Consider the following 15804-nt stretch of genomic DNA (forward strand, 5'->3'; position numbering starts at 1 on the left):
CAGTAACTCAAGAGCAGTGTGTCAGTGAATAAATGCAAGGTTGCAGATATTGGTGTGAACACCGTGCTGGATGGTTTGATAGCTGACTTTTCGTCCCCTTGCTAGGGTACACTCTCAGTGCTGTGGAGCCTCCTGTGAAGCGCTGTTGTCCTGTGCTGGTTCAAAGTTATAGGGCCTGGTTTGTGCTGCTTCCGCTGTGTGTTGTAATGGTCAGTGTATCGGGTCTGCTTCAATGCATTTGTTGATGGGGTCAGGGGATGAATGCCATGCCTCCAAGAATTACCTGGCTGTCCTCTGTTTGGCTTGCTCTATGATAGTAGTGTTCATGATCAGAGGTATAGAGTGGACAGCCTGGCACTTTTTCCCCTGGGGGTGGAGGTAGCTATTACGTGGGGGCATAGTTTTAAAGTGAGTGGAGGTAGATATAGGGGAGACGTCAGGGGTAGGTTCTTCACTCAGAGAGTGGCCGGGGTGTGGAATGCATTGCCGGAGAGGGTAGTGGAGTTGGCCTCATTTGGGGCATTTAAGCGGCTATTAGATAGGCATATAGATGATAGTGTAAGGTAGGGGTGGAGGTTAGGTTTTGGGTGAAAGTTTGGCACAACACCGTGGGCCGAAGGGCCTGTACTGTACTGTGCTCTATGTTGTCCCAGTTGGAAGTATGGTTTCTGTCCTCTGAGTGTAATGAAATGTAAGGTTGCTTCTGACGAGGACAGAGACGAAAGTGCTGTTGAGGCCACACCAGATCAGCTGTGATATTAATGACAGTAAAATGTAGGGGTATGCAGGCTAGTTTGATCCTAGAGTAGGATAATAGGATTTTCCAATATTGTGGGGCTGAAGGTACGGTGTTCTATGTTCGCATTGAAAAGCAGAACTAGCTTGAGGGGCCGAACGGCCTCCACTGCTCCTAAGCCAACTGGTCTCAGGGATTGGTCCGACTCGGTCATTCTGCACTGTGTCCACCAGATGTGACAGAACTTCACTGAGACCGGACCAAGAGCAACAATGAGGTGGAGAGGAATAAAAAGGATGTTTTCAAGGGGGGTGGGGATAGAGCAAGTATTTGGAGCAGTTGTGCCGACAGGTCTGTTTCTGCAGCTGCCGACATTTGCAATTGTTCCTGTATAATGATGCGCAGTGTTTCTGTCAGGGCTCTGCAGCAAAGATGCTGTTCCAGGCCAAGCAGGAGGGAGCTGAGAAACAAACTCTTTCTCCATCTCTCTCTCTCTCCAGTGCTGCATTGAGCCCCACCCTCCGCCTCCATCCCTCCCTCCCTCCTCCAACAATGAAAAAAAATGCTGATTCTCTCCCTCTCCCTGGTGGAGCTTGCTGCGCTGAACTGTGCCAGTTTGCACCGCTCTGTGCTTCTCATTAATACCAGAGAACAAGGCGAGGTGCTTGGTAATCTGCAGCTGTTAAAGACCAGGCAATCCTCCAGCTGCCCCTGCGTCCTTCAGTGTTCCCCACACTCTCTCCATCTCTCACTCCATCCCTCCCCACGTCCCCTCCATCCCTCACTCCATCCCTGTGTTCCCCACATCCCCTCCTCCCTCACTCCATCCCTGTGTTCCCCACATCCCCACCTCACTCACTCCATCTCTGTGTTCCCCACATCCCCTCCTCCCTCACTCCATCTCTGTGTTCCCCACATCCCCTCCCCTCCTCCCTCACTCCATCTCTGTGTTCCCCACATCCCCTCCCCTCCTCCCTCACTCCATCCCTGTGTTCCCCACATCCCCTCCTCCCTCACTCCATCCCTGTGTTCCCCACATCCCCTCCTCCTTCACTCCATCCCTGTGTTCCCCACATCCCCTCCTCACTCACTCCATCCCTGTGTTCCCCACATCTCCTCCTCCCTCACTCCATCCCTGTGTTCTCCATACTTCCTCCATCCCTCACTCCATCTCTGTGTTCCCCACATCCCCTCCTCCCTCACTCCATCCCTGTGTTCCCCACATCCCCTCCTCCCTCACTCCATCTCTGTGTTCCCCACATCCCCTCCTCCCTCACTCCATCCCTGTGTTCCCCACATCCCCTCCTCACTCACTCCATCCCTGTGTTCCCCACATCCCCTCCTCCCTCACTCCATCCCTGTGTTCCCCATACTTCCTCCATCCCTCACTCCATCCCTGTGTTCCCCACATCCCCTCCTCCCTCACTCCATCTCTGTGTTCCCCACATCCCCTCCTCCCTCACTCCATCCCTGTGTTCCCCATACTTCCTCCATCCCTCACTCCAACTCTGTGTTCCCCACATCCCCTCCTCCCTCACTCCATCTCTGTGTTCCCCACATCCCCTCCTCCCTCACTCCATCCCTGTGTTCCCCACATCCCCTCCTCCCTCACTCCATCTCTGTGTTCCCCACATCCCCTCCTCCCTCACTCCATCCCTGTGTTCCCCACATCCCCTCCTCCCTCACTCCATCCCTGTGTTCCCCATACTTCCTCCATCCCTCACTCCATCCCTGTGTTCCCCATACTTCCTCCATCCCTCACTCCATCCCTGTGTTCCCCACATCCCCTCCTCCCTCACTCCATCCCTGTGTTCCCCAATTTGGCACCCCCGTCCCCCACTGCGTCCTGCACAAAATCCACTTTCACTTCCCCTCTGATCCCACGCATCGTGCTGTCCTTTATCTGCTTCGTTGTTTTGTTTCTTAGTGCCCAGCCAGTTAACTTCCCTCATCTATCTTTCTCTGCCCATGCTCCATCCATCTTGGCACCTTCCTCGCCTCTCTCTCTCTCTCTCTCTCGATCCATTTGCCCTTTCTTTCTGTCGCATACTTTCTGTCCGAACCTTCATCCCCTGAGGACAGTCAGCTTGGTGTAATATTCAGGTGAACCGACGTGCGATCTGGGCAGATGCTGAGGATCAAAGTTGAGCCATTCCTACCCAGCTGGTCCATTTTATTATTTGTAATATTGCTTTGAGGGGCAAGAGAAATAGTGCTGGCTGTTTGTGGATCACTGCCTGCCCCTCTGCTGTACACTACGGCCTCGCCTGGCCTGCTCACACTGACAGTCTTTCACACGCTTTGTTAACTGCAGAGGCTGCTTTGGGACTGAGTCTCCGAGACGGAAGGTTCGAGAATGCCGCTGAGCTCGGATATTCCTCTCGGCTGTACTGGAAGGTTATGCTGATAAGGTGAAGCTGTGAGGGATGGGGGAGGGGCTACTTTGCAAACACAAAGACTGCAGCAAACTGGGAGTGCGTCGAAATTTCATCCCAGTATCAACTACACTGGCATTGCAGGATCCAAGAGAGGTACCAGTCCCACTCGGACAACCTGGGAGATCCACATCAAGAAAATGCACGGGAAATACTTGATGAGAGCAATGTCAGAGTGGCTTTACTTCAGTTTGTCACTGCAGAGGGAGCTTTACTCTGTATCTGACTCCGTGCTGTCCCTGACCTGGGAGTGTTTGATGGGAACAGTGTAGAGGGAGCTTTACTCTGTATCTGACTCCGTGCTGTCCCTGACCTGGGAGTGTTTGATGGGAACAGTGTAGAGGGAGCTTTACTCTGTATCTGACCCCGTGCTGTCCCTGACCTGGGAGTGTTTGATGGAGACATTGTAGAGGCAGCTTTACTCTGTATCTGACTCCGTGCTGACCCTGACCTGGGAGTGTTTGATGGGAACAGTGTAGAGGGAGCTTTACTCTGTATCTGACTCCGTGCTGTCCCTGACCTGGGGGTGTTTGATGGGAACAGTGTAGAGGGAGCTTTACTCTGTATCTGACTCCGTGCTGTCCCTGACCTGGGAGTGTTTGATGGGAACAGTGTAGAGGGAGCTTTACTCTGTATCTGACCCCGTGCTGTCCCTGACCTGGGAGTGTTTGATGGAGACATTGTAGAGGCAGCTTTACTCTGTATCTGACCCTGTGCTGTCCCTGACCTGGGAGTGTTTGATGGAGACATTGTAGAGGCAGCTTTACTCTGTATCTGACCCCGTGCTGTCCCTGACCTGGGAGTGTTTGATGGGAACAGTGTAGAGGGAGCTTTACTCTGTATCTGACTCCGTGCTGTCCCTGACCTGGGAGTGTTTGATGGGAACAGTGTAGAGGAAGCTTTACTCTGTATCTGACACCTTGCTGTCCCTGACCTGGGAGTGTTTGATGGGAACAGTGTAGAGGGAGCTTTACTCTGTATCTAATCCTGTCCCTGAGAGTGTTTGATGGGGGAGAGCTTTATATATAAACGTAGAGAACCTTTGGTGTCCATCTTTGCAAGTTTACCTTCTAAATATATTTTCTCCCTCTAATGTTTGGTGTGTTTTGTTGGTGTTTAAACCTTTCCTAACCCTATTGGTGGGCTTCGTCCTTCAATCTGATACTATCCTTGCTGGAAACTTGGTTGTATTGAGCCCTCAGTATTGGTTATAATCCTAATCTTCATGTCCCTCGACATCTAGGACTTTCAGTTTTCATTTCACTCTTTGTCTTTACGTGAATATATTTTATTCAAATTCTTTTGATTTTTGTCCTTGAATGCCTCCTGCTGTTCTGTCATCGTTTTACCTTCAAGTAGCTATTCCCATGTACTTGGATCAAATCATTTTGTATCTTCATAAAATTAGCCTTTCCCCAGTTAAGGACTTTCATTCTCGATCCATCCTTACCCTGTTCCATGACAATCCTCAATCTGAGTTACATTCACTGCTTCCAGAACGCTCCCCTATTGATAAGTCTTCCACCTGTCCAGGCTCATTTCCCAATATTAGATGTAGAACGGTCCCCTTTCTTGTTGGAGAATCTGAGATAACGAGGTGTAGAGCTGGATGAACACAGCAGGCCAAGCAGGCGTAGACCCGTCTGTCTGTCTATTGGCTCCTGGTTCCGCTAGATACAATTTATGAATTATTTTCCCGCCCTACCCTGTACAATAAAACTATCCCAATCAATATTTGGGTAAACTCCTCTAGTATTTCTGCCTTATTCTGCTTACACCTTTCTGAAACTGATTATATACTTAACCCTGTGTGTTTCGCTGACTTGCCTTTTTGCGTTGTTACATCCATCCATTGGATCTCTTTTGTTAGCCTTTCCAAGATGCCATTCCCTCCTCACTGCTTTCATTGGTTCCTTGATCAATATGGTGTCACCCTCCTTCCCTTTCCTAGTCTCGTCTCAATCTCCTCTGTATTTTCTGTAACTGGGAAGGTTAAGACCATAAGACATAGGAGTGGAAGTGAGGCCATTAAGCCCATCGAGTCCACTCTGCCATTTAATCATGGCTGATGGGCATTTCAACTCCACTTGCCCGCACTCTCCCCGTAGCCCTTAATTCTTTGCGAGATCAAGAATTTATCAATCTCTGCCTTGAAGACATTTAACATCCCGGCCGCCTCTGTTAATCTGCCCATGTTTTTGCCACATGCCCATCTGTTTTCCTCAGCTCATCTGTCTTATTCCTCAGACCCCTTGCATTAAAGTATATTCCACCTAGCCTAGTTAAAGTCATTTGTTTTTTTTAATCGGGCCTCTGTTTACTCTTGATTCCAGACTCACACATGTTTTAACTTACAAATCAATTTGCGCCTCTCTCCCCAGTGTGAATGACTTCTCAGGATTCCTGCCCGCCAGTCTAAATAGCACCAGCACACTTCCCTGGGAGGATGTCAGCCTATTGCTGCTCAAACTGTACAGGTATTCCCCCCTCCCCTGAGATGAGCAGGAGAGCCAGGATGTTCCTGGCTCGAAGGTTTCGGCTATGAAGAGAGACTAGATAGACAAGTTAATAAAACGGGAGGCTGGATGAACACAGCAGGCCAGGCAGCATCTCAGGAGCACAAAAGCTGACGTCTTGGGCATGCACCCTTCATCAGAGAGCTTATTATCTTGGATTCTCCAGCATCTGCCGTTCCCATTATCACTAGATAGACGAGTGTTCGTTTCCTTAGAAGGTGGAGGGGCAAGGGGTGGATTCTGATTGAAATGTAAAGTTCTGAGGGGCACACAGCGTGGGAGCAAGCCATTTGGTCCATCAAGTCTTCACCGACCCTCCAAAGGACATCCCATCCAGACCCACCCCCTACTCTACCTGTGTAATCCTGCATTTGCCATGGCTAACCCACCCAGCCTGCACACCCCTGAACACTACGGGTAATTTAGCACAGCCGATCCACCGAGCCTGCACATCTTTGGACTGTGGGAGGAAACCGGAGCACCCGGAGGAAACCCAAGCAGACACGGGGAGAACGTGCAAACTCCACACAGACAGTCACCCGAGGCTGGAATCGAACCCGGGTCCCTGGCACTGTGAGGCTGCAGTGCTAACCACTGAGCCACCGTGCCACCGACAGGGAGAATTTTGTCCCCAGAGTAGAGGAGTCAACAACCACAAGGGATGGTTTTAAGATAAGCAGCAGGTGATAGAAAGGGAATTTGGGGAAATTATTTTTTCATGTGAGCATCTGGAAGTCTCAGCCTAAAAAAAGGTGTTAGAGGCAGAAACTCTCTCACTGACTCCCTTATTCACGTCTGTTCCCTCTGATGAAGTCACAGGAACACAGGAATTAGGAGCGGGAGTCAGTTTTTCTGCCCTTCAAGCACACTCCACCATATAACACAGGTTAACATCCTGGTCTCAACTCCACTTTCCTGTCAGCTCCCCATAGCCCTTTATCCCGCGTTTCATCAGAAACGTATTTACCTCTTTCTTGAATTTGTTGATTGATTCTGCCCCCCACTGTACTCGGGGGCAGTGAGTCCCACAGATTCACAAACCTCTGAGAGAACTAGTTTCTCCTCATCTCAGTTTTGAACTGACCTCCTCGCACTCTGTACCTATGGCCTCTTGTTCAATACTATTCCACAACGGGGAGCATCTGTTCAATGTCCACCTAACCAATCCCTTTTAGTTATTTTATATCCGCCAGGCAGATACCTCCCTCAGTGAGTACAAGCCCAGCTACTCAACTGCTCCTCGTACAACAGCCCCTTCATCCCTGCAATCAACTTGAAGTCACACCAGACTCCCAGCATTAGCTCTGATTTCTCTTCCCAGGTGCTGCCAGGCCTGCTAAGTTTCTCCAGCTTTGTTGAAAACTAGTCCTGAGTGTTTCTGTGATCATGCTCCTTATTAATTTATATCTCTTCCAGTCATTGTGTTTCCTCCTTTATCACCATGGACTGGGCAACATCTCCCTCTTTGGTAAAAACATAGAACATAAAATGTCTTTTAAACATTGTAACTGCACACACATGCATAAGACCATAAGACATAGGAGTGGAAGTAAGGCCATTCAGCCCATCAAGTCCACTCTGCCATTTAAATCATGGCTGATGGGCATTTCAACTCCACTTCCCTGCACTCTCCCCGTAGCCGTTGATTCCTTCTGAGATCAAGAATTTGTCAATCTCTGCCTTGAAGGCATCCAACGTCCTGGTCTCCACTGCACTCCGCGGCAATGAATTCCACAGGCCCACCACTCTCTGGCTGAAGAAATGTCTCCTCATCTCCGTTCTAAATTGACCCCCTCTAATTCTAAGGCTGTGCCCACGGGTCCTAGTCTCCCCACCTAACAGAAACAACTTCCCAGCGTCCACTCCTTCTAAGCCATACATTATCTTGTAAGTTTCTATTAGATTTCCCCTCAACCTTCTAAACTCCAATGAATACAATCCCAGGATCCTCAGCCATTCATCATACGTTAAACCTACCATTCCAGGGATCATCTGTGTGAATCTCCGCTGGACACAGCACCAGGGCTAGTATGTCCTTCCTGAGGTGTGGGGCCCAAAATTGGACACAGTATTCTAAATGGGGCCTAATTCAAGCTTTATAAATTCTCATCCACCACTTCCTCTGGCAAAATTCAATCCATACACAAGTCACTGTGTAAAAATTTGCCCCTTGGTCTTTTTTTAATAAAATTAAAGTATATTCCATCTAGCCTTGTTGAACTCACTTGTTTCTTATCGGGCCTCTGTTCCCTTTTGATTCCAGACTCGCTCAAGTTTTAACTTCCAACTCCATCCCAGCGTTTCTCCCCAGTGCGAACCACTTGTCAATAAAATCTTTCTCCTCTCACCTGGTCTTGAAATCCCGTACCCTCGGGGAAAGATACCTGCTACTCACCTTATCTACGCCCCTCATGATTTTACAAACCTCTGTAGGGTCACTTATCAACCTCCTACGCACCAGTGAAAGAAGTCCTAACCTCTTCTTATAACTCAAAACTCCTCTGTCATCCAGAGAGCTCCGCATTCGTTTGTCTGACCATTTCTCACAGGAGAGAATCCACCACAACAATCTCCGAACCTCTGAAGGTAGCCCATTGTTCAGCGACTGTTGATTTTCACCACCTTTCGTAGCATCCAGCCCAACTCCACTGAACTGTGCTCTCCAACATTTAATGGTTCCTTATCCAGACTGACCACTGTCATTGTCCCCCATCATCCAAAACACTTGCCATGCAATGATCATTGTCCCTTAAATGTTCCTCAACTTTGCCCACCTCATTCCCAAGAACCCACTCCATCTTCAATGAACTGGACACATTCTGTTGTAGGAAATGCTCCTGTACAGAATGTAGCAACACTTGATCCTTATTTCCCCTTATGTCGCCGATATCCTAATTGATATACAGATAATTGAAATCCCCCATTCTAACTGCTTGATGACATTTGCACCTCTCTGTAATTTCCCTATAGATTTCTTCTGCTACATCATTTCCACTCCTGTGTCTATTGATTACACTGAGAAATGTACTTCAACTCTTTGTTCCTCTAGCAAAATCGATTCTGTCCTTGAACCTTCTGGGACATCCTTTTCTCCAGCGATGCAGCAGTTTCCTTCACCAGAAACTGCACCTTTCTTTTTTCCACCCATCCTATATTTTTGGAACCAGGAGTATTTGACACCCGGTCACACCCTTCCTTGAGCCAGTGGTCACCACAACATCATATTTGTAGGAATTGCACCTGTACCTCCCCAATCTTATTAGCTGTGCTTTGTATTCACAAATAAATGGCGTAATTCTCATTTAATCGTCATTATGTTCTGTTGATTTATTATTCTTTAATGCAGCGCCGTTTGCTCTGTGCACTGTTGTGTAGCCCCTGTTCTTACACTTATATTCTCTGCTGGCTCCCACATCTCCTGCTGATTTAGTTTAAATCCTCCTCAATAACACAAGCAATACATCTGACAAGGAACTCAGTTCTGGCTCTGTTCAGGCATGACTCAAGCACTTTGTACAACTGCTATTTCCCCCCAGAGAGATGAGGACATGTGCATTCAAATATGACCACCCTTTCTGATAGAATGTAACTTCAACAACATCTGGAATCAAGAGTGGCTCAGTGGTTAGCACTGCAGCCTCACAGCGCCAGGGACCCAGGTTCAATTTCAGCCTCAGGTAACTATCTGTGTGGAGTTTGCACATTCTCCCTGTGTCTGCGTGGCTTTCCTCCGGGTGCTCCGGTTTCCTCCCACAGTCCAAAGATATGCAGGTTATATGGATGGGACATGCTAAATTGCCCGTAGTGTTCAGGCAGGCTTGGTGGATTAACCATAGGGAAACCACGCATGCCCTCCACCTCCTCCAGAACTTCCAATTCCCGGGTCCCCAACACCTCATTTTCACCATGGATGTCCAGTCCCTATACACCTGTATTCCTCATGCAGATGGCCTCCAGGCCCTCCGCTTCTTCCTGTCCCGCAAGCCCGACCAGTCCCCCTCCACCAACACCCTCATCCGCCTAGCCGAACTCGTCCTCACCCTCAACAACTTCTCTTTCGATTCCTCCCACTTCCTACAGACAAAGGGGGTGGCCATGGGTACCCGCATGGGCCCAAGCTATGCCTGCCTCTTTTTAGGTTACATGGAACAGTCCCTCTTCCGCACCGACACAGGCCCCAAACCCCACCTCTTCCTCCATTACATTGATGACTGTATCGGCGCCACCTCTTGCTCCCCAGAGGAGCTCGAACAGTTCATCCACTTCACCAACACCTTCCACCCCAACCTCAAGTTCACCTGGGCCATCTCCAACACATCCCTCACCTTCCTGGACCTCTCAGTCTCCATCTCAGGCAACCACCTACAAACCAATATCCATTTCAAGCCCACCTCCTCCCACCCACTTTCTGCAAAAATTCCGTCCCCTATTCCCAATTCCTTTGACTCCACTGCATCTGCTCCCAGGATGAGGCATTCCACTCCCGCACATCCCAGACGTCCTCGTTCTTCAAGGACCGCAACATCCCCCCCGCAGTGGTCAAGAACGCCCTCGACCGTGTCTCGTGCATTTCCCAAAACTCATCCCTCACACCCCATTCCCACAATAACTGCCAAAAGAGAATCCCCCTAGTCCTCACGTACCACCCCACCAACCTCCGGGTACAACGCATCATCCTCTGACACTTCCAACATCTACAGTCTGACCCCACCACCCAAGACATTTTTCCATCCCCACCCTTGTCTGCCTTCCGGAGAGACCACTCTCTCCATGACTCCCTTGTCCGCTCCACACTCCCCTCCAACCCCACCACACCCAGCACCTTCCCCTGCAACCGCAGGAAGTGCTACACCTGCCCCCACACCTCCTCCCTCAGCCCCATCCCAGGCCCCAAGAAGACTTTCCATATTAAGCAGATGTTCACCTGCACATCTGCCAATGTGGTATACTGCATCCATTGTACACGTTGTGGCTTCCTCTACATTGGGGAAACCAAGTGGAGGCTTGGGGACCGCTTTGCAGAACACCTCCGCTCAGTTCGCAATAAACTACTGCACCTCCCAGTCGCAAACCATTTTAACTCCCCCTCCCATTCCTCAGACGACATGACCATCCTGGGCCTCCTGCAGTGCCACAATGATGCCACCCGAACGTTGCAGGAACAGCAACTCATATTCCGCTTGGGAACCCTGCAGCCCAATGGTATCAATGTAGATTTCACCAGCTTCAAAATCACCCCTCCCACCACCGCATCCCAAAACCAACCCAGCTCGCCCCCGCCTCCCTAACCTGTTCTTCCTCTCACCTATCCCCTCCTCAAGCCACACCTCCATTTCCCACCTACTAACCTCATCCCGCCCCCTTGACCTATCCCCTCCCTACCTCCCCACCTACACTCACCTCTACAGGCTCCATCCCCGCCCCTTTAACTTGTCTGTCTACTCTCCACCTGTCTTCTCCTCTATCCATCTTCGATCTGCCTCCCGCTCACCCTATCCCCCTTTGCTGATGAAAGATCTAGGCCCGAAACGTCAGCTCCTAAGATGCTGCTTGGCCTGCTGTGTTCATCCAGCTCTACACCTTGTTATCTCAGATTCTCCAGCATCTGCAGTTCCCATTATCTCTGACCACAGTGAATGCAGGGTTACAGGGTGAGGATTGGAGGGTTGGAAACTCTTCAGAGCATTGATGGGGACTTGGTGGGCTGAATGCCCTGCCTCACTGATGTTAACCATGAAATTGTAAATCATTGGTCACAAAATCCTATTTGGCTCACTGATGTGACAGTGTGGAGCTGGAGGAACACAATGGGCCAGGCAGCAGAGGAGCAGGAGAGCTGACATTTTGGGTTGGGACCCTTCTTCAGAATTGGGGGAACGCAAAGGAAGAGTCCCAAACCAAAATGTCAGCTTTCCTGCTCCTAAGGTGCTGCCTGGCCTGCAGCGTTCTTCCAGCTCTACACCTTGTTATCTCTGACTCCAGCATCAGCAGTTCTTACTGTGTCTCTATGGTTCATTCATACTCTTTACTGCATCAGTACAACTCCCGACCTATGGCGGTGTGTTTGACTCTTAACTGGCCTCTGGCTAATTAGGGCTGGGCAATGAACACTGGCCCAACCAGAGACTTCAACATCCTGTGAGTGAATGTGAACAAAGAAAGGTGATTGAGATCCCGCAGCCGTATGGGGTAGAGAACTCCAAAGTTTCACCAAGCTCCAAGTAAAAAAATTCCTCTTCATCCCATTCCGAAATGATCTGCCTTTAATGCAGAGACTGTGTTCCTGGATCTAGACATCACACTCTAGGGAAGTGTTCTTCCTGCATCCATCCACAGGAACTCTAAGGACTGCAGGCGTTCCCAAGAGAGCCCCTCTCATTCGTCTAACCTCTTGGGAATGGAGCACAAGTCTCCTCAATCCCTCTCCATAACGAGTTCCACTATCCCAGAGAAGTGGATGCTAGACCTCAATGGGAACAACATTGGATACAAAAGCAGGGTCTCCCCAAGCTTCAGAATTACTGATGGTTTATGATATGGACAAAGACTCAAACCATCATATCTGTACTGGCTCTCTAAGTGAGAAGTTCACTCAGTGCCATCTCCCATTAACCTTCTAATTCTCTTTTGGAAACTTCAATTGAGCCTTTCCAGTCTACTTTCACCATTGAGGATTCTCATCCCTCAGTTACAACTGAGATGGAAAAAGGGCACTATCATACTAGTCCCACTCCCAAAAAAACCAATAAAACAAAATTATAAACCAAGTGCCCTCACCAAGAGAGACTTTGAAAGAGTTAAATCAGATTCCTTTCATAAATACTAACAGATTTATAATAAAGAAAGCCCATTCAATAAAGCTGCAAATCTAGCCTCACAAACAATTTCCAACATGAAAATTATAAGCATTTATTTTCCAAATAACCCAATACTTCAGGTAAAATGAAAATAGAATTAATTCCTCTCTGCAGAGAGCCACCTTAAACAAAGCAAAAAGGAAACATTTTCTAGCCAGTGGCAGCTGTGGTTAATGGTGAATAAGGAGGATTCTGTGATGGTAGCACTATTGAACATCAGTGGGGGGGGAGATGGTTAGATTCTCTCCTGTGGAGAGATGGTAATTGCATGGCATTTGTGCCCAATGCATAGTACTTTATGTCAAAGGATCATAGATTTTTACAGTACTAAAGGAGGCCATTCAACACACTGTCTGTACAGGCTCAGAAAAGCTGCCCAGTTACAGCTGGAGAGTGGGGCTCTCTTTCAGATATATACACAGCTCTCTTCTGAAACCACCTATGGAATCCAGCAGTACCACTACTCTCCCAGGTAGTGCATGCTGAATCCCAACTACTTCTGAGCAAAGACATTTCTCAACAACCTTCCTCAGGCAGCTCAGGAAGTTTGGCACATCCATAGGTCCCTCACCAATTTTTAACAGATGCACTGTTGAAAGCAAACTGTCCAAGTACTAACAGCCTGGTACAGCAATTGTTCTGCCCAGGACTGTAAGAACTACAGAAGGTGGAGTGCGCAGCCCAGACCATCACAGAAACCAACTCCCCATCCGTGGACTCCATTTACACAGCTCACTGCCACAGAAAGGTGCCAAAGGCCCATTGCACCAGGAACAGCTTCTTCCCAGCCATTATTAGACTGTTGAATGGACTCCAGCCTCAAATAATACAACCTGTAATGTAACCCATATGCCTAAGTTTTTTCAATCTGCACATCTGTTGCTTGCTGTGATCTGCCTAAACCACTCATACAAACTTTTCACTGTACTGTGGTATACATGACAGTCAATCTCACTCCTGCTAGCAATCTTGAAATTATCACACCCCTCCCCCCCAAAGTTACTGACATACTAACCAATGGAAACAAACTATCCTTTACCTTGTCAAAGTTGTTCATAAAATGTTGAACACCTGAATAAGATTGTCTCTTAACCTTGTCTGCTCCAAGAAGAATAAACCCAGTCTCTGATCATTCCTGGTTTCTAAAGTCCCTCGAACACTCCAGGCTTTACCCTACTCTCTGATTCATGTCTTTTAGCCAGCTGCCAACCTATGCTGCCAAGGACCCATCAATCCATTTCTAATTTGCTAACCAACCCACTATATCCAACACTTCCTGAAAGCCCAAGCATACAACATTCACAGCACCACCTGAAATAACCCCACTCAGGCTGGTAGCACACCACCGAGTCGCCCTTTATTTACACATGCACAGTACCTAACATTGAGCAAGCTTCCTCAGAAGTGCTGATATTCCTGATTATATCTGTCAGCCCGGGCTCCCTGATTGGACCAGATTAACAACCCCAATCAGGGAAACTCATGTTCTATGAGGCTGATCTCATTACAATTATGACACTATCTCTATCCATTTCGTGTCTCACCTTATCAAACAATGCTAAATAAATTTGTCAGACAATAGCCTGCCCTTGACGAGCCCATGTTGACGGTCTGGCATTAACTTATATTTACATTCTCCACTACAGTGGGCTCCCACCAGTTTTCCACTCTGTAGTTCCCACATTATCCTTTGTCTCTTTCCTAAACAACTATGTCATGTTTGCAATGCTCCAGTCCCACAGGACTAATCCTGGGTCCACAGACGATCGGAAAATTTCCATCAATTGCTCTGTAATTTGCTCCCTTGACTCTCTCAACAATCTAGGATCCCATCTGGGCCGGGTGCCTTGGCTGTCTGGGCTCCTGCCAGACTTGTTAGAAACACTTGCTGGTCTATCACTAAACTGCTCAGAGATAACGGGAACTGCAGATGCTAGAGAATCCAAGATAATAAAACGTGAGGCTGGATGAACACAGAAGGCCCAGCAGCATCTCAGGAGCACAAAAGCTGACGTTTCGGGCCTAGACCCTTCACCAGATCCTAGACCCTTCTGCTCCTAAGATGCTGCTTGGCCTGCTGTGTTCATCCAGCTCCACACTATACTGCTGAGTTGCTCAATGTTCACATTTATAACTTGGCCATTGTCACCATCTTTTGATTTGGTAAAGACAGAAGCAAAGTACACACTTAGTAACTCTATCTTACCCTTTACTTCATTGAGTAACTCACCCTCCTTGTTCCTCATAGGTCCAACCCTATCCTTCACTAATCTTTCACTATTAATATGCTTGAAGAACACATTACTATTTGTTTTAGTTCCATTCTTACTTACTCTCAGGCCTCCTTATTCCAGCCTTAGCTGGTTCACGTCATATTTGTCAGCCCAGCACCCCATTTTGTCGCATGTGAACACAGACAGCTTCACTATCTGAGAATTCACGACTGGTGCTGAACATTTTGCAACCTTATGATGAAGGAAGGTCTTTGATGTGGCGGCTGAAGATGGTTGGGCCTGAGACTCTACCCTGAGGAACTCCTGCAGAGATGTCCTGGGGCTGAGATGATTGACCTCCCACAACCACAACCAGATTCCTATGAGTCAGGTATGACTCCCCAAGGCACGGGCATGATGCAAAACTCCCCACTGACTGAGACCGAAGAACGCGTAAGAAACACGACTCCAAAAGCCTGATTGGCATCATATTCAACATTCACTCCCTCCACCATTGATGCAGTTAGGCAGCATCTTGGACAGATTCTTAATGTGTAAGGGAATTGAGGATTACAGGAAATGGTACCAAAGTGGGGTTCAGAATTATCAGATCGGCCATGATCTCATTTAATGGGGGGAGCAGACTCGATGGGCTGAATGGCTCCTATCTCTTATCATATGGTCAGTGTGCAAGATGCACTGCAGCAATTTACCCAAGATGGACAGCACCTTCCAAACCCATGACCACTTCAGTCTAGATGGACAAGGGTAGCAAATACATGGGAACACCATTCCCTTCAAGTTCCCTTCCAAGCCTCTCACCATCCTGACTGACAGTCATAGAGCCGAACAGCAAAGAAGCCAGTCCAAACCATCTGTGCCAACTAGACATCTCAATGTGACCCTGTTCCATTTGCCAGCATTTGGCCCATATCCGTCTACACCCTTCCTGTTCATGTCTCCATCCAGATGCCTTTTAAATGTTGTAACTGTACCAGCCTCCACCACTTCCTCTGGCAGCTCATTCCATACACGCACCACCGTCTG

At 48.4% G+C, this 15804-nt stretch overlaps 1 protein-coding gene across 1 annotated transcript in view; it reads left to right on the plus strand.

The window, feature by feature from the left end:
• Nucleotides 1–2892: 2892 nt before the first annotated feature.
• LOC125450639 (serine protease HTRA2, mitochondrial-like) overlaps nucleotides 2893–15804 on the plus strand; it is a 34578-nt gene continuing 21666 nt past the window's right edge. Inside the window, exon 1 of the mRNA XM_059650689.1 lies at nucleotides 2893–3147. Within this exon, the coding sequence (XP_059506672.1) occupies nucleotides 3137–3147 (11 nt within the window). The 5' untranslated portion in view covers nucleotides 2893–3136. The remainder of the gene's footprint in view (nucleotides 3148–15804) is intronic.

Source organism: Stegostoma tigrinum, chromosome 1 (genome assembly GCF_030684315.1).
Source record: "Stegostoma tigrinum isolate sSteTig4 chromosome 1, sSteTig4.hap1, whole genome shotgun sequence".
NCBI classification, from domain to species: Eukaryota; Metazoa; Chordata; class Chondrichthyes; order Orectolobiformes; family Stegostomatidae; genus Stegostoma; species Stegostoma tigrinum.